This window comes from Dendropsophus ebraccatus, chromosome 13, assembly GCF_027789765.1.
Source record: "Dendropsophus ebraccatus isolate aDenEbr1 chromosome 13, aDenEbr1.pat, whole genome shotgun sequence".
NCBI lineage: Eukaryota > Metazoa > Chordata > Amphibia > Anura > Hylidae > Dendropsophus > Dendropsophus ebraccatus.
In genome coordinates, this window is record NC_091466.1 from 13,322,800 (window position 1) to 13,342,570 (window position 19,771).

The 19,771-nt window shown below is 45.4% G+C and overlaps 1 protein-coding gene across 5 annotated transcripts in view; it reads right to left on the reverse strand.

Annotated features, from left to right (window-relative positions):
- The window catches only part of LOC138771587 (uncharacterized), a 46,629-nt gene that overhangs the window by 21,816 nt on the left and 5,042 nt on the right, over positions 1-19,771 (reverse strand). For 3 of the 5 annotated variants that reach the window (XR_011359646.1, XR_011359647.1, XM_069951433.1), the window contains exons 2-5: positions 9,087-9,185; positions 7,089-7,412; positions 3,406-3,702; positions 1,858-1,977 (exon numbers count right to left, since the gene is read on the reverse strand). Coding sequence is in view for 1 of the 5 variants with exons in the window: in XM_069951433.1 (XP_069807534.1) it covers positions 1,883-1,977; positions 3,406-3,702; positions 7,089-7,412; positions 9,087-9,135 (765 nt within the window). In the remaining 4 variants the exon portion in view is untranslated. Of the gene's footprint in view, positions 1-1,857; positions 1,978-3,405; positions 3,703-7,088; positions 7,413-9,086; positions 9,186-11,490; positions 11,666-19,613; positions 19,696-19,771 lie in introns of those variants that run through there. The other 2 variants (XR_011359648.1, XR_011359649.1) reach the window with 2 other exon arrangements.

Here is a 19,771-nt window from a genome sequence, read left to right on the forward strand (position 1 = left end):
GCCCGACCCCTTTTTTCTCTGAGAGACAAGCCACCAGAGCAGCCTGGCTGCGGCACACCATTTCCTTCCCCATAGAGATGACAGAATGATCAGCCGTGCTGAATGATCCTGTGTATGGGGTGGGCGGGAGAGATAACTGACGACCCAACAATTGTTGCTGAAGGGACCCTTTAGCTTTATTTGGCCATAAAGCTATGTTATAGAAAATAAATGATGATGATGATGATGATGGAGAAGTAACCATGATGCATTTTTCTACACCAGATGAGCTGCTACTCCTCCTGTGTACTCCCTGTTCCCCTTTGGCTTCCAATGACTTTTGTTGTGATCTTATTCTGTAATGTAGCATTATACCATTATATATACTTTAATGTTCCTCCTAAACCTGGCCACAGACATTAGATCAGGTGTGAACAGCTCAGTGCCTATTCTATGTGCCCCCCAACCATCTGGCTGTACAGTCATGGCCAAAAGTTTTGAGAATGATACAAATATTAATTTTTACAAAGTCTACTGCTTCAGTTATAAAAATGGCAATTTGCATATACTCCAGAATGTTATACAGAGTGATCAGCTTAACAGCAATTACCTGCAAAGTCAATATATAATATATATACACACACATACACACATATACACAGTATACGCTAGTATACATGTCAGTTTTCTGTGGTCGCTGTTTATTGAATAGCGGCTGCAGGAGACCTGTCAGTGCACACAATAGAACGTGCAGCTCCGGCAGCACGCTCCATTGTGTGCAGCGGGGAATTTGGATGCGGGCGCACACTAATGCGCCCCCCTCTCAATTCATCAGAGATAAAGATCATCCAGCTGGTACTGCAGTATCGGCCAGGGTGATCTTCTCTGACACAGGCCGTTCAGTGACCCAGCGGGGTCACGGAACAACCGGTGTCTTACGCCATGTGAACATAGCCTGAGACTCCTATGTATTGGGAGAATAGGGGTCCCCTGATCTGCGGCAAATGGGGTTGAGAGTGTGTCATGGTTGCCTCCATTGTAGTTTATGGAAGCTATCAAATGTTAGGCTGTTCCTGTAACTTTAATACGCCAAAATGAAGAGTTGCATGCATGATTAACTCCCTCCTCTCTGGAGTGCTGAATTGTAACCCTCGGTTGCAGGCTAATCGGCCTCCATAGATCAGAACAGATGGTGCACCCCTGCATTAGTTCAATATGCCCCTACTGTAGCAGGTTTCCATCAAGAATCTATCGTCTAGCTTCATCCTGGGTTCCCCAATTAAATGGGACAAGAATACAAATAAGTGGCCGCAGAAGAGACTGGAACATTTAGGGAACAGAAATGGCACTAAAAGCAGAAATAACCAGCGCAATAAAAAAAATAAATAACTACAACGATCCCTGATGAAGGTAATCGTAATAAGTGAAACATGTAGGAACCTTTCTAACTACTGGAAGGACCCGTAGCTTCACTAAGGATCTCCTTACCCAACACGGAATGCGAAGGACAAGTGTGAAGATGCTATCGGCCAGAGCGCTCCCCTGTCTGTGAAGTTTTCTCTGCACCTGTACTTACCTGAGGATTCGTTTCCTCCTTTCAAAATGTAAGCACACATCATATGGTAACACAACATTTATTATTAGAATACTATTATTGTGCTGGGTATTTCTGCTTTTAGCAACACTACTTTACACTTGGGGACACAGGGTACCCTACCTTTCTAAGTAGCACTTTACTGTATATCTGGGTATTAGCGCCAGTGCTGTATATCTGGGTATTAGCGCCAGTGCTGTATTGCCTCTAACGGGGGATATACTGTATACAACCCTTACATTTAAAATAAAGGTACAGATGAGATGGAAGGAAACATTACATACTTTTGTATGGGCACCAACTTCTTTTTTACACCAGGATCCAAGCATAAATGGGGCCCAATGTGACCACTGACAATAATCCAGAGATCACACTGACGGCACCTGACCCCCCTTTCAAGGACGCTGAAATAGAAATGTGAATACGACATCAATGTCATCTCAATACAATCACATCCTGGAGATCATCTTTCCATCACTGATATGTATTAGCGACTATCTACTACTTTTACTTGTATTTAAAAAAAAAATTCAAGTCTTCCAGTACTTATCAGCTGCTGTATGTCCTGCAGGAAGTGGTGTATTCTCTCCAGTCTGACACAGTGCTCTCTGCTGCCACCTCTGTACATGTCAGGAACTGTCCAGAGCAGTAGCAAATCCCTAATGAAAACCTCTCCTGCTATGGACAGTTCCTGAAATGGACAGAGGTGGCAGCAGAGAGCACTGTGTCAGACTGGAAAGAATACACCACTTCCTGCAGGACATACAGCAGCTGATAAGTAGTGGAAGACTGGATATTTTTGTAAGGAGGAACATCAGAAAGTTAAAATGGAAACAAGGCAATGAGCCAGGGGTGAGAACTCAGCCTATGCAATGAGCTATGTAAGATACAATAGTGGCCATTATAGACGGCTGTGGGCGATTAAATCTGGTGCCGCCTGCCAGTGTGGGACACTAGTGCTAAACCTTACCTGCCCCAGCGTCAGCTATTGTCAGCCATAGCTACCAAGTGGATATGTAACCATGTAGAAGCTATAACCAGCATTAAAGTACTAAAACTGGTACCATTGACTGGCGAAGATGATTGTAAACCTTGGCCATGTACCAGAAAGCATACATAACAACAACTTAAAGTGTCACTGTCGTTTAATTTTATTTTTATTTTTTTTCAGAAATCAATAGTCCAGGCGATTTTAAGAAACTTTGTAATTGGGTTTATTAGCCGAAAAATGCTTTTTTTATCATGAAAAAGCAGTCTGAAGCTCCCCCCCCCTGTCTTCATCATTGTGTATGGAGAGGGGAGGGGTGGAGGGAGATGAGGCACCAAAACAGGACAAGAAAGAGTTAATTTACAGCTACATCACCGGGCTATCTCCTCTGACAGTCAGCAGTGACCTCTCTGACCTCTGAATACTGGCTTTCACACAGGTCCCGCTGTGTAATCCTTTGTTCTCTGCTCTCTGCTGCCGACTAATCTCCCTCATTCCTCCTCCCCCTTCCCTCTCCATAGCACAGACAGGGCACGTCTTATGCAACAAGACATGATTTCCTGATGATGAGCAGGGAGTGGGAGAGAGGAGAGAGGAGGGAGGGGGGACCTGGGAAAAGTCTTTTTTGAATGCATATAATGGCATATTTGCCTAATAAACCCAATTATAAAGTTTCTTAAAATCGCCTGAACTATTGATTTCTGCAAAAAAATAAATAAATAAAAAACACGACAGTGACACTTTAAGGCCTAAAAGTCTGGGGGTGGGGGATTAAGAACAATGGGAAGACTTATGGGTCACTGCCAGGTAAGTTTATTACATTATGACAATATATCTTACTCACCTGTAAAGGTGACCTGATACTGCTGCATGCAGCCGACTCTATCACGTGGGAGAAGAATGGCTCTGTACACTCTTTGGTCGTCTCCAGTTAAATGTGTTATGGTCAAGGAGCCATCCTGAGATGCCAGCAGCCTCCCCTTATTCTGGTATTCTTGGAGATATCCGCCCCGCTTAGTTTTGGCATAAGTGACGCCAGCTGGGCTTTCCCAAAACAGGTTTTCAATGTTACTTTCTTCCACTTGTAGAGTGACACTTCTTCCAACTCCAGCAGACAGCACCTTGGTCTCACCGCACTTACCTGCATAAAGAACACACACAGTTCAGGCAGACCACACCTATCCTTATTATTTTATCAGTATTTTTTTCCTCATTAAAGGGGTACTCTAGCAAAAAAAAATCTTTCCAATTAACTGGTATCAGAAAGTTATATAAATTTGTAATTTACTTCTATTTCCAGTCATTCCAGTACTTATCCGCTGCTGTATGTCCTGCAGGAAGTGGTGTATTTTCTCCAGTCTAATACAGTGCTCTCTGTTGCCACCTCTGTCCATGACAGGAACTGACCAGAGCAGCAGCAACTCCCTATAGAAAAGCTCTCCTGCTCTCCAGACTGGAAAGAATACACAACTTTCAGACATTACAGCAGCTGATAAGTACTGGAAGACTTGAGATTATTTAATAGAAGTAAATTACAAATCTCTGGCACCAGTTGATTTAAAAGATTTTTTTTGGGGGGGATGAACTAACCCTTGAAGAATTAGACTAGCACTTATATAGCATATAAGCATATAGGGGGACATTTATAAAGTCCGGCGTTTTTTGTGCCAGGCTTAACAATGTCCCCGCAGCGCCGAGGTTTGCTAGATTTATATAAAGGGGCAATGCCTCTACATAAATCCTATTGCAGTGAAACCTACGCCAGCTTAGGCCCACTTGTGCATACATTTTTCCCATAGATTTATGCACAAGTGGGCCCTCTGCGCCAGAAAATGGCCAGTGAGCCACATATTAAATGTCCCCCATAGTATATAGCTTGTTACCCACAGAAGAGAAGAAGGAACACCAGCTCAGCTCCCACACTGTTGACACAGCCCGCTCTACACCCCATGGCAATATTGTATGGACAACTTCAGCCGCATATACTGTACACACATTGCCCAGAACAAGTAGATTGCTCCTGACCAATGAGAGACTGTAGAAATGTTACAAAAGAAGTGTAATAGAGTCACAGTATGGGAGCATTGTCATATATAGCATCTTGGTCAACAGTGTGTTTGTTGGAAAGTTAAAGGGGTATTCCCCCCAAAATTATTTGTGCATTAATACATTGCCCACCCATAGCTTTCCATCTTGCCAATATTCTGGATTCTGCACAGTTTTGCTGTTATCTAGGTGCGTTCACCCCCACGGAATGCATAGAATCATGAAAACTCAGTCCAACCCGACACGCTCCCTGCTCCTGGCCCGCACCCTCCGAGACGGCATCACATCTCCTCAGTCTCTTCAATGGACAGGGTTAGTACTTCTTACCCAGTCCACTGAAGAGAGGAAGGACACTGACAGCTGCTGCTGCTGTCTCCCTCTCTGAAAGCAGCCCCCCTACCACAATGTGTAACCCCATTTCCCCCCAATGTGTGCTCCCCGCCAGCAGCTAAAAACCGCCACCCCCCCCCCCCCCCCCGCAACTGACCCGCTGCTGGCCGCCCCCCCAACGAATCACCCGATGCTGGCCGCTGCACCAGGGAGATGTAGTTCTGCAGCCTGGATGGCTACAGGTTGCAGAACTACAACTCCCATCAAGACCTGTCAGCAGGGCATGATGGGAGTTGTATTTCTGCAACCTGGATGGTCTCAGATGGCAAAACTACAACTCCCATCATGCCCTGCGGAAAGGTAATGACGGGAAATGTAGTTCTGCAACCTGGATAGCCATCCAGGTTGCAGAACTACATCTCCCAACATGTCCTGTTTCCTGGCCAGCGCCATCTTGTATACATATATCGGTTTTTAGAAAAACTTTCTCGGGAACGGCAGCAGCTAGAAAGACGAGTGATGGCTCAAAATACTCCGGAGGACTTGGTGATTAAGACCAGCTAGGTTTGGGAGAATTTCATTTTTGGCTCTTGGGGGGAATACCCCTTTACAGTGTCACTGTCGTTAAAAAAAATTTTTTTGCAGAAATCAATAGTCCAGGCGATTTTAAGAAACTTTGTAATTGGGTTTATTAGGCAAATCTGCCATTATCTGCATGTAAAAAGCCTTTTCCCAGGTCCCCCCCTCCCTCCTCTTTTCTGTCATCCACTCCTCAGAATCAGAAAATCTCGACTGTTTTATCATCAGTCGGATCTGTCTGGTCTATGAAGAGGGGAGGGGGGAGGAGTGAGAACAAAGGATTGCTCAGCAGGGGAGCTATTCAGAGCCCTATTTAGAGGTCAGAGAGGTCCAAGGTGACTGTCAGATGAGAGAGCCCGCAATGTGAATGTAAATTAACTCTTTGTTGTCCTGTTTTGCTGCTTTTACTTTCTCTCTCCATAGGAAAACCATGAAGACAGGGGGGAGAGCCTCAAACTGCTTTTTCATGATAAAAATGCATTTTTCGGCTAATAAACCCAATTACAAAGTTTCTTGAAATCACCTGGACTATTGATTTCTGCAATAACAAATTTAACGACAGTGACACTTTAAGTATTTTTCAGCACCAAAGATTTCAAGGGTGGTATTACACGGGCCGATGAAGGCCCGATAATAACTGTAAACGAGCGCTGATCTGCTAGATCGGCGCTTGTTTACCGGGCCTATTACACGGCCTGATAATCGTTTAACAAGGACTGCATGGACATCGTTACCAATGTCCTTACAGCCCTGCATACATTACCTGTCCATGGTCCAGGGCTCCTCTTGCAGTCCGCTTCTCCCCGGGTCCCGCGCGCTCTAGCTTCAGAGCGGCCTGTCTTAACTGACAGGCTGCTCAGCCAATCACTGGCCATGGTGGTCCCGGCCTGTTATTGGCTGAGCGGCCTGTCAGCTGAGACAGGCCGCTCTGAAGCTAGAGCGCATGGGAAAAGGGGAGAAGCAGAGCGCAGGAGGAGCCCTGGACCATGAATAGGTAATGTATTTACTTTGCAAATCGTCACCCACCGGCCGCGCACCGCTGTTACACGTAGCGATGTGCGGTCGGTGGACGACGATTATAGGTCCAAACCTATATCAACAATCATTGGCTGATCAATGTGTTTATTACACACGGAAAGGGCCGATTCGGCAGATTATCATTCCGTGTGATAGTACCCTAAAAAAAATCTCTAAAACATTGGGATTTCCTGATGGGGAGGAGGATTTCACGTGAACATTGGTCCATTATAACCTTATGGTGATAATCAAGGGCCTGGTTATGTAACAAAGGACAAAAAGAGGGAAAAAAAGAAACGTTCAAGGGGTTTTCAGAATGTCTGACGGTGATCCAGAGTCTCCTGTAGGAATGGAGCAGTGGGTTGCACGGAGCAGTGGGTTGCTCCATTCATTCTCTATGGGAGCTGCTGGAGATTGCCAGGTACAGCCCTTGACTGTCTCCACAGAAAATGATGAGTGGTGGCATGCACACCCTCCTCCGGTACTATGACCGGTGCATAGGGAATACCTTTGCAAGATGAGAAGATCCCTTTAAGAACTATGAGACTATTTCACCTGTGACGCTGAGGTTATAGGACTGTGAGCAGCTTTGCTCCTCCAATAAGAGTGCTGTGGCTTTGATGATTCCGGCGTCATTCATTTGCAGATCTCCTATAATCAGGGAGCCATCACTGGATGCCCTTAATCTCCCTGTGTAGGAATCTTCTCGGATCACAACAGATCCACCAGGACGTGACGTGGCAAAGTGAGTCCCCCGGGAATTGATCCACAGAACTTGTCTGATTTGCTTCTCCTTAGCCACCGACAGCTGTAAAGTCACCTCATCCCCGAACATGGCAAACACGTCTCTTACATCCTCACAGGACTCTACAGGCAAATCTGACAATGCAAACATTTCATTAGGAAAGAAAATCTTCCATACATAAATATATTATCAGTAATGAGAAATAGAAAATACCCTGAACGATTATCTCAGGATTGGGTGTTGTTTTTGCTCACATGGCCCCTGTGCTCTTTTGTATGACTAAAAGGAGAATTCAGGCGGGGGGGGGGGGGGGGGGGAATCAACTTGAGCAGGGGGTGGGGGGAACATAACATGGCTGCTTACCGGACCTTATGCCCACACTGCACCGCATCACCGATCTCATGAACCCCGCCGGATGACACTCTCTCCCGGCTTCAGGGTACATCACGACTAGGCTGACACGTTAATGAAGGGTGGGATTTAGCATGCTCAGCCAATCACTGACTGAATAAGCGGGGCATCCATCAGCCAGGTCATAATGTAGCTGCAGGAGAGATGTGCAGACTGTCAGCGGGGTCCTGGAGTGGGTCGTGGCACTGTGTGGGCACCAGGATGGGCAAATATGACTTATTTATTATGTTCTGTCGGCAATTCCAAGAGGGCCACTGACTTGCCGTCACTTTGAATGTATATGCTGCCACCTGTAAAGTCAGATAGTTACACCTAAATTAAAACCTATATACAGTTTACTGACTGCCACCCTGTTCTGTATACAAATGTAGCTCCGCCTTACGCGGATGCCCCAGGCCGTGGTGGCATCTAGAGATGAATGTGATTTGAGCATGCTTGAGTCTGATCTTCAGCATTTAAATACCGGTGGCTGAGGTTGGACACAACCCTATGGAGCCATAGGTTGTATCCATGTTCTCCCTGTGGTTGCATCTGACTTCTTCAGCCGCTGGTCATCAGAGCCAAAGGATCAGACGTGGGCATCTCTAATGGCGTCCTATATGACAATACACTTCACCCTTCACCCTCCCTTCTTCAGTGCAGTGTAACATTATGGAGAGTGACGTGTAAATCACATGCTCCTCCATAGGGCGTCATCTTATGGACAGGCCACCCAGCCAGCGCACAGCCTGGGGTATCCGCAGGGCAGAGCTACATTAGTGCAAAGAACAGGACTATATATGTGTAAGTGCTTCATTTACTTCTTTATGGTGCGTTCACACCTACAGGATCTGCAGCTGATTTTCTGCAGCAGATTTCATTTAAATAACTGAACACAGCATCAAATCTGCTGCAGATCTGCTGCAGATCCTGTAGGTGTGAACGCACCCTTAAAGGAAATCTGTGAGTAGGTTTATGCCTCCATAAATGAGGGCAGCATAAACTAATGACAGAAATTCTGAACAGATCGGTGTATTACTTACATCATTCTGTTCAGCCGTTCTCCTAATATGCAGGATAATAGGATTCTTGCCACACCCCTCTCCCCGCCTCCAGCTGCTGAATGACAGGTGACTGCCTATACACAGCATTGATAGATAACTGCCAATCAGCAGCTGGTGGGCGGTGTTTTCTTCTTCTCATGAATATCCAGGACTACTGGGCTCATGCACATAATGGAGAGGACTACTTATTGTCCATGTTATTCAGGAGGAGATCTCTGGATCAGCTGCACAGAACAATATAAGTGATACATCATTCTGTTCAGCTTCTCTGTCACTAGTTTATGCCACTCTAAGATAGGACACCATAAACCTACTGACCTACTACTCTTTAATAAAGTGTAACATAACACTCACTCATTTGAAGATGAAGAAGTATTATCAGCCAGCAGGCGAGATTTCTCATTTTTTTTATTTTGTTTTTTCCCCAATTCTTAGATCAGAAAGGAGCCGAGACTGAAAAAGAGAGCAAGAAAGTGAACCAGATTTACTATACCAAATAAAATATACGTAGCTATCAGCCATAACAGTGAAACCACCTTCTTAAAGGGAACCAATCACGTCCAAAATCGCAGCAGTATATAGCACTCTAACCAGAGAGGCGCTGGACGAGCCCAACGACTGTGACTAGTTTAGACAGACGGACCGCCCAAATGACCTAGTTTACCTACGGCGCACATTATCGCAGAACATACAGAGCACAGCGGGCAGGGACAGAGGGTTATATGTTTGTGTAGTATGTGCAATCAGGTATTTGCCATCCAGGCCTGGTCTCTATACACTGTGATATGTCCTGGGGTATTAGCAGCAGGTTATGTCAGGTGCAGATTCCAGGACTGTTCACCCTATATACTCCGTGTGGGAATAATAATGTTATATGTTAATAGATCGGACAATTCCGCACACTACGATATGTAATATGTTTATTTATTTTTTTTATATTTTTATTTTTTTAATGGGCAAGGGGGTATTTTAAACTTTTATTGGGAGGAGGTTTAGAAGGGGTTTTTAATACTTTTAAAAATTTTTTGTATTGTACTTTTTAATTTTTCTTTTACACTTTTTATCACTGTTAAACATGAAATCAATAGATTGCATGCACTGTTCTATGCCATAGCATAGCATAGCTCAGTGTTATCGGTGATATATGTATAGAGCCTGCCTGAGAGCAGACTCTATACATGCATCACCGATCTGACAGGACGGAGGTAAGAAGCTTACCCCGGCCAGCCAGGACATGCGATCGGAACCCCTGGAGCACGGCTGCGGGGGTGCCGATCACTCAGTGACAGATGGTCGTTTTGTCACTGAGCACCTTAAACGCTGTGATCTCTATAGATCTGATATCAGTTGATTTGGACAACCCCTTTAAGGGGTGCAGGAATCAGCAGAGAGAGTTGGATTCTTTGCAGGTACCAGATGCACAGGCCAATGTCCATCTCACAGCTTTCTCCAGGCTATATTGTCATGCATCCCACTAAGCCCCCCCCCCCCCACTTAAAGCTCCACGTAAATTTACAAGGCATAAAAGAGGGGGGAGGAGTTACATGGCACTATACGGCCTGGAGAAGGCTGTGAGTTGTGAGATAGACATTGGCCTGTGCATCGGGGGGGGGGGGGGGCATTACACGTCAGCCACGCCGACGTCTTTACTATACTGCGCATGCGCAGTGCAGCCAGAGAAGGCGCTGCTGTACTGCGCCTGCACGGTGTAGTACAGCAGCAGCATAGTAGCATAGTATAGACGACAGATATACCTACTGGGCATTGGGCATACAAGGTAAAAGTCCTAAGTAAGCATGGCCAACAATTCACAGCACGTGTGCTAGATGCATGCGGGACCTACGATGAAAGACGTCATCAAGGAGACATACGAAGTCCTAACATCCGCACCAAAATAATATAGGGGAAATATATTAATTTTATTTTTCTAGGATATTACATCCACTATTATAGTGTACACAGTGCAATCCCAATACACCACAGCACATTAAAGGAGAAGTCCAGCGTTTTTTAAAAATGCGACAGCCGGCAAGGGGGGAATTTGATAACAAGTATGAACTTGTCTCTTCCCGTGCCCGCGGTGAGCTGCAGGACCGGCCGTGGGACTCTTGACGGGCTCCGGGATCTCCGGCACTGACACGTCATGACCCAGCTGATGGACTGGCCGCTCCAGTCACTGACTGGCTGAGCGGCCAGTCCATCAGCCAGAAAATGCCTTCTGGCAGGGGTCCCGAGGCCAGTCCTGAGCCGCTCGCTTCATTGTTTGAACTGACAGGGCTTTCTGCAGCGGCTATTCACTGAATTGTGGCCGCAGAAAACTGACATGTCAGTTCTTTGCAGCGCCGCTTGGGATCACGGCCGGAGCATATACGATGTGTATACGCGCCGGCTGTGATCCCATAAAAGATCATGCAGCATGTCTAGTCGCACAAAGTACTGCCGTTGTTGCCGATTGCAACAACGGCCGTACTTTTACACTGTGTGAACATAGCCTAAGGCATGAACAGCAATAAAATACAATCCACATATGAAAGTAGTAATAAAGGAAAACCTAAGCTCTGCCTTTCTCTCTATTTTATCATTTTTCCCCCATATTGTGAGTTATAACTGACCGGTCATACACAGTGCACAATCAGTTGGATCAAGTAAAAAGAAGTTGGCAGCGGCAGAGATATCTACCATGACAGCCACACAAACCGACCGAAGTCACATGACAAATGTAAAAAGAATCCAAAAGAAAAATAAAAAACAAACTCACCAACTGGTAGACCATTGTTTGGAACAACTGGCACAATCTTAAAACTCACAGGGTCCGTCTCACCACCACTCCATACGGGCTAGATGACTTTAAGAGAGGTACATCCACAGAGGTCACAAAAAAAACAAGAAAACACACCTCATAACAGTATCTTTATCTCCCCAAAATGGAAACAAGTTTCCAATCTACTCAACGAAATGGCCAACAATGATCACATAAACCATCATGACTCTGAGGTTCAACAGTGTTATATGGAGTCCTTTGACCGCTATGCACTTGGAAGTATCATCCTCCGGATCTAGAGGTATATAGTGAAACACCGCCGCTTTAGGATCATCAGGAACCTGTATCACCCCCATACAGTACTGGCTAAAAGTATTGGCACCCCTGCAATTCTGTCAGATTATACTCAATTTCTTCCAGAAAATGATTGCAATCACAAATGCTTTGGTATTGTTGATATGGCTGCTATCTGACTGATATGGCTGCTATCCGATTGATATGGCTGCTATCTGACTGATATGGCTGCTATCTGACTGATATGGCTGCTATCTGACTGATATGGCTGCTATCCGATTGATATGGCTGCTATCTGACTGATATGGCTGCTATCTGACTGATATGGCTACTATCTGACTGATATGGCTGCTATCTGACTGATATGGCTGCTATCCGATTGATATGGCTGCTATCCGATTGATATGGCTGCTATCTGATTGATATGGCTGCTATCCGATTGATATGGCTGCTATCTGATTGATATGGCTGCTATCTGATTGATATGGTTGCTATCTGATTGATATGGTTGCTATCTGACTGATATGGCTGCTATCTGATTGATATGAAGTATAACAAAGTCCTTTATTTACATGTACAAAAAATTGATAAAAACTAGGGAATTTCAGTAGGAACTAATTAATGGGTGTACAATGGAGGTTTTTATGTGTGTATATATACACGTATGGCTGTTATCATGTCCATTAGCTCCTGATGAAGTGAGCGAAACGTACGTCGGGCTGGTGGGCTGGACGGGGGTAAGATCTCAGTGTTGGTTTGTTAGACTTGTGTGGTCGTATAGGAATTGGAATCTGTAGGGCCTTACTTGTGGTGCTCTATTCATTACCTGACCGGCCGCTGAGGGGTTACAAACAGTCTCTCCTCCATTATACTATATCATATTATACTATAGCTATGTTGTCACTGCATTGCAGGTTAAAGGAGAAGTCCGGTGAAAATTATTTTTTTATATGTTATTACTGATGGAAAGTTATACAATTTTCTAATGTACATTAATTATGGGAAATGCTCCTATACTGCTATTTCCCTTAATTTAGTGTACCAGGAAGTGTTAGAATTCTCTCAGAAGCAGTGACGTCACGACGAAAGGTGTAATTCCTATGGAGTGTCCAGCAGGGGGCGCACTATATATAGAAGTCAATGAGTACCATTGACTTCTATATATAGTGCGCCCCTGCTGGACACTCCATTGGAATTACAATGGATGTGTATGTAATGTAATATACAGTGTTTTTGATTGAATACATTTATGAAATACTTTGGGGAGCAAGTGTCCTTGCTCCCCAAAGTATTCCATAAATGTAAGCAATCAGTACATCACAGTAAGCCCGCCGCCCGCCGCTACCGAACGCCCGCCACTGCGGACTACTCTCAACTACTACTCTCCCCACCTGCTCATAGCATGTGCAGGTGATGGGAGAGTAGTAGCCGGGTTATATGGCTAAGATCGCCGCCGCGATGCCGCGCAGGGGGAGCCGCTCATCACTGCAGCTATCACCCCCCTCCTGCTGCTTCCTTACTCTATGTGATGGCTGACTTCCTGCCCGGCCGCCGGCAGTGTGAACGGAGAGCGGGAGGGGGGAGCGGAGGGGGATGACACTTGCTCCCCAAAGTATTTCATAAATGTATTCAATCAAAAACACTGTATATTACATTACATACACATCCATTGTAATTCCAATGGAGTGTCCAGCAGGGGCGCACTATATATAGAAGTCAATGGTACTCATTGACTTCTATATATAGTGCGCCCCCTGCTGGACACTCCATAGGAATTACACCTTTCGTCGTGACGTCACTGCTTCTGAGTGAATTCTAACACTTCCTGGTACACTAAATTAAGGGAAATAGCAGTATAGGAGCATTTCCCATAATTAATGTACATTAGAAAATTGTATAACTTTCCATCAGTAATAACATATAAAAAAATAATTTTCGCCGGACTTCTCCTTTAAACACTTGTCATTGCCATAATTTCAGTGACCACTAGATGGTAGTGTTGCAATTGGTACACATAATATTGCAGCACTTATAATTTCTAATTTTACATTGGTTTACCACACTGAGATCTTTCTCCCCCTCTGGCCTTATGTTATCTGTGTCTTTTCCCATGAAATTCCCTAGTTTTTATCAATTTTTTGTACATGTAAATAAAGGACTTTGTTATACTTCTAAATAATTGTGCAATTTTCTTCGGTTTTTTATATGGTTTTGTTGCACTGTATGTTGTTTAGGCAGGACTTTCTTTTGGGTTGTCTATCTAATTGATATGGTTGCTATCTGATTGATATGGCTGCTATCTGACTGATATGGCTGCTATCTGATTGATATGGCTGCTATCTGATTGATATGGCTGCTATCTGATTGATATGGCTGCTATCTGATTGATATGGCTGCTATCTGACTGATATGGCTGCTATCTGACTGATATGGCTGCTATCTGACTGATATGGCTGCTATCTGATTGATATGGCTGCTATCTGACTGATATGGCTGCTATCTGACTGATATGGCTGCTATCTGATTGATATGGCTGCTATCTGACTGATATGGCTGCTATCTGATTGATATGGCTGCTATCTGATTGATATGGCTGCTATCTGATTGATATGGTTGCTATGGTTCCCTGCAGCAGAATATAGATCTACTGTGCAGCTCGCAGAGCATATACCAGCCGTGGCTGCAGCTGTAGCTTTATAAAGGGGAAAAAGAAGTTTCATTATGCCACGTAAGGCTGGGAGAGGGGCGGCAACTAGTCATCTGGACCCAATAGTGGCCTCTCTGTCTGTGAATCATCCCTGCACTGCGCGCTGACAAGCAGAGAGTGATAACTAGTCACAGGTGGCTCCCCACCCAGATGACTAGTTGCCGCCCCTCTCCTGGCCTTGCGTGGCATAATGAAACTTCTTTTTCCCCTTTAGGGTACAAACACACACAGCAGATACGCAGCAGATTTGATACTGTGTTCAGTTATTTAGATCTAATCTGCTGCGTATCGCAGCAGTAAATACGGAGCGAATATGCCGTGTGTTTGTACCCTTAGGGTATAAACAAACACACCGTATACACCGCGTATTTACTGCTGCGATACGCAGCAAATACACCACAAATACGCAGCAGATTAGATCTAAATAACTGAACACAGTATCAAATCTGCTGCGTATACGCGTATACGGTGTGTGGGTTTGTACCCTTATAAAGCTATTGTTGCAGATGCGGCTGGTATATGCTCTGCAAGCTGCACAGTACATCTATATATACTATATATACCAGAGAGGGCAACAAAGAGCACTGTGTCAGACTGGCGAGAATACACCACTTCCTGCAGGACACACAGCAGCTGATAAGTAACTTTCTGACACCAGTTGATTTGAAAATATATCACATGTAAGCAGCACTGGATACACAAACCAAACAATAGAAGAGGGGTGCACACCTCACCAGACTGGATCCGTACATCTGTCAAATTCAAACAAAACGGAGGTTGGAGAGGGCACTCAACGTAAAAGCGTGACCCTAAATCCCACCATCTCGACAGTGTTCTGAGGCAGGGCCGGCTCCAGGTTTTTGTGGGCCCTTGGGCGACAGAAGCTCGGCGGGCCCCTTTGAGGAGCAAATCATGGAGAGACAGGCGAGGAAAGATTTGCAGCAGAAGAAACATGCGGCTGCTGCATATCTTTCTCCTCCTGTATCTCCTGATCTCTGCAGTAGTCAGGACTCTGGAGGAGTCAGACCCAGTGAAAGGATATATATATATATATATATATATATATATATATATACACACAGAGCAGGAGCTGTATACAGAACTAGCAGCTCCAGCATGTTATATATATATATATATAAAACATGGTGGAGCTGCTAGTTCTGTATACAGCTCCTGCTCTGTGTATGTATATATATATATATATATATATATATATATATAAGGGATGGGTCCGTACGAACCCGAACTCTCGCCATCGATGTCTTCCACCTTCGTGGAGAGGGTGGATACAGTGGGAGGACCGCCTGGAAAACTGGGATACAACCATAGCCATAGGCTGTATCCCAGTTTTCCAGGCGGTACTCCCGCTGTATCCACCCGCTGCACAGAGTGGGCACACAGCGGGAATCATTTATTTATTTATATACAGAGCAGTAGCTGTATACAGAACTAGCAGCACCAGAATGTAAGATATATATATATATATATATATATATATATATATCTTACATGCTGCTGCTAGCTCTGTATACAGCTCCTGCTCTCTGTATGTATGTATATATGTGTATATATATATCATGCTGCATGAGAGAGAGAGAGAGAGAGAGAGAGAGAGAGCAGGAGCTGTATACAGAACCAGCAGCACCACTCCTGTATACAGCTCCTGCTCTGTGGATAGATAGATAAATAGATAGATAGAAAGTAGATAGGAGGTCCTGCTGTATACATATATATTACAGCAGGACCTGTATACACAAAACAAAACAACTAGAAACGCCAGCACATACAGTTGACTATTAGTTTACAGAGCCTACCTTCTGCTCTCTATCAGGTCAGGTGTCCGATCACATGACCCATGACATCACCACAGGTCCTTCATACTCAAAGGTCCTTTTCCTACCTACTCGGCTGTAGGGAAGACTTGCAGGAAGACGTGTGCCCGGGGACCCCAGTATGTATCGACGGGCCCCTAACTGTCACATGCGGCCTCTAGGGGCCCAGTCCCCTCTGTTACTACACTTTTTTTTTTTTTTTTTTACTAACAAAAAAAAAAATGTAGTAATAGACGGGAGTGGGCCCCTAGAGGAGCTGTGGGCCCCGGCACTTGCCCTAGTCAGCCGGGTGCTGACGCTGGCCCTGTTCTGAGGTGCTATATATAATACACCACTCAATAGTCCAATCAGAATACGGATCCAAGAGTCTGGAATTATTCAATCATCGTTCCAAACAATGCAAGAAATCATACAGTGAGGAACGTATTTTCCGGCGTATAAGACGACCCCTCACTTTTAAGAAGATTTTCAGGGGGTCATCTTATATGCCGGAAAATGGCGCGATTTTTATCACTTTGTTATTTTTTATTTATGTTTCAATAAATTTTCTACATTTTATCGGAGCTGGGGGATCCATTTCCATTTTTTTCTATATTAGTTTGTCTTACTGTATATGCCAGAAAATGTTAACCCCAGACTGACCACAGCAAGGTTTACTAGCTGCAGCTCTGCTGTGGTCAGGAAGGGGTTAACTGAACTTGAAAAAAACAAAACAAAAAAAAAACAATTAACTCACCTGTCAGCTGTTCCTGGCAGCCGTGCGTCTCCCATTATTTTTCGGTGCAGGTAGTGTGGAGACAGTCCTTTTAGTGACTTTCAGATCTGTATTGGACCTGGCAGTTTTCTGTGTTTCTGAGTGCAGATACACTGTCTGTGCTGGAGGTCCCTGAAGCTCTCTTGGCAGCCAAGTGTCTCATCGGAGAGAGGCTCGGAGACGCTCGGCTGCCAGGAGAGCTTCGGGCAATGACAGAGATTTCGAGAACTTTCCGCACCTCTGCCATTCTCCCGAATCTCTCCCTTCAGCCAAGCCTCTCTGAGCTTCTCCGATGAGACACTCGGCTACCGAGAGAGCTCCAGTGACTACCGACAGTGTCTCTGCATCACACTGACTGTGGCGGAAACATGACTTGAGACACGCGGCTGCTGGGAATGGGTCACAGGTGAGTTGAATTGTTTGTTTTTTATAGCGGTCGCCGCATATGGTGGGGATGCGGCCATTTTTGAGCTCCCACACTGTATGCGGCGACCATACCCAGAGTATAACACGACCCACAACTTCTGAGAAGATTTTTCAGGGTTAAAAAATTGTCTTATTTGCTGGAAAAACGGTAAATAGATAATAGATAGATAGATTAATAGATAGATAGATAATAGATAGACAGATAGGAGATAGATAGAAAGCAAGTGATAGATAGCATACATACAGAGGGACTGAATGCCCCAGTATACCCAGTAACAGTATAATGATGCATTACATTATAATTGTGTCGTACATTACATTCAGCTATAACATATAGACTATTCGATCAGCTGGAAGCTTACCCCATCAGAACCAATAATGAAAGTGTATTAACTGCACATGTCTCCTGACCCCCGTACGGAGTACTTATTTCAGCCAAATTTAACTTGATTTTTCGATCCAAAGGGTTCTGTTTCAGATCGCTTCGAATCAAGCTAGGGAAGCATAACTGTACTACAGGCGTATGTTCGCGGTTCGTACGCATCCGGCGGCATGTCAATTTTTCCCACGCCCGTAGTTTCAGACGCACATGTACGGAGGCGTACGAAATGCGGCCGGACTCATACGCAGTGTGAACATAGCCTAAGGGTGCAAACACACACACCGTATACGCAGCAGATACGCAGCAAATACGCCGCAGATTTGATGGTGCAGATTTGATGCTGTGTTCAGTTATTTAGATCTAATCTGCTGCGTACTTGTTGCGTATTTGTTGCGTATTTGCTGTGTATCGCAGCAGTAAATACGCTGTGTATACGGTGTGTGTGTTTATACCCTTAGGGTAGCTTCCCACGTACCGACTCGTAGCGTTAATAACAGCTAGGTCCTGGCAGATCACTTTTACTACATACACGCAGCGGTCTGAACGACCGCTGCGTGTATGTAATTCTGCCCGCCGCTTAACCTCCTCAGCTGCTGCCCGGCTCCCGCTCTGTATACATTACCTCTCCTCGCTGCACGGGGTCTCAGCGTACTGCTCTCCCGCCCAGCCAATCAGTGGCTGCGGCAGGGCAACACACTGATTGGCCGGGCGGGAGAGCAGTACGCCGGGACCCTGTGAAGTGAGAGACAGGTAATGTATAAAGAGAGCGGGGGAGCCGGACGGCAGCTGAAGGGGTTAAGCAGCCGGCAGAATTACATACACGCAGCGGTCGTTCAGACCGCTGCGTGTATGTAGTGAAAGTGATCTGCCAGGACCTAGCCGACTCCGAGCGTTATTAAAGCTGCGAGGGGTTATCCAGGGTTATCCAGCGCTACAAAAATATGGCCACTTTTCCCCCTACTGTTGTCTCCAGTTCAGGTGTGGTTGGGGTGAGGTGGCTGAGGGAAAAGACGTCCACTCACCTCCCCGTTTCCAGCGGCGGGTCCCACATCGCGGTGCTCCGGTGCCCGGCCGCTTCCTGGTGTCTGACGCGGGCCCGAGACGTGACGTCTCAGGTCCGCTCAGCCAGTCAATAAAGGAGGCGGGATCCGTTTCAAGTCCACACAGATCCTGCCTCCTTCACTGACTGGCTCGTCACGTCTCGGGCCCACGTCAGACACCAGAAAGCGGCTGGGAACCGGGCACCGGAGCGCCGCGATGCGGAACCCTTTAAGCTCCATTTACTTTAATGGAACTGACTTTCAAAACTCCACCCAAACTAGAGACAACAGTAGGGGGAAAGTGTCCATGTTTTTGTAGCGCTGGATAACCTCTTTAAACTGGTGGTGGCTTCAGAATTAGGCTATGTTCACATTACGTAAAAGTACGGCCGTTGTTGCCATCGGCACGGAACGGCCGGTCACTCACGTTGTGTAAACATAGCCTAAACACTCCAACTCCCACCCGCCCCCCGAGACATTACACACACACACACATATATATAGAATGTGCAGCACTTGACGTATCCTTGAAGGACGCCCACAATAATTTGAAAGCCAGGACAAGAAAGCTCCACCATAATAACATAGAGAAATGTAAGGTAACATTGCTAACGCTCTAATAATTAATGTACCAAGGGAGAAAAATAAAATACAGTTTTACTGATAAAACCGCCAATATAATCACCAAATCAAGGCAATGATGTAGGCAGAAACCAGCGGTGTGACTGGCAGTGACTGGGTTAAGATTGGGGGTCAGTGATGGGGGGGGGGGGGGGGGCTTGTTGCTGAGGAGTTTCATTATTCCAACACACCACATCGGTATCTAAGAAGGAAAAGAGGAAA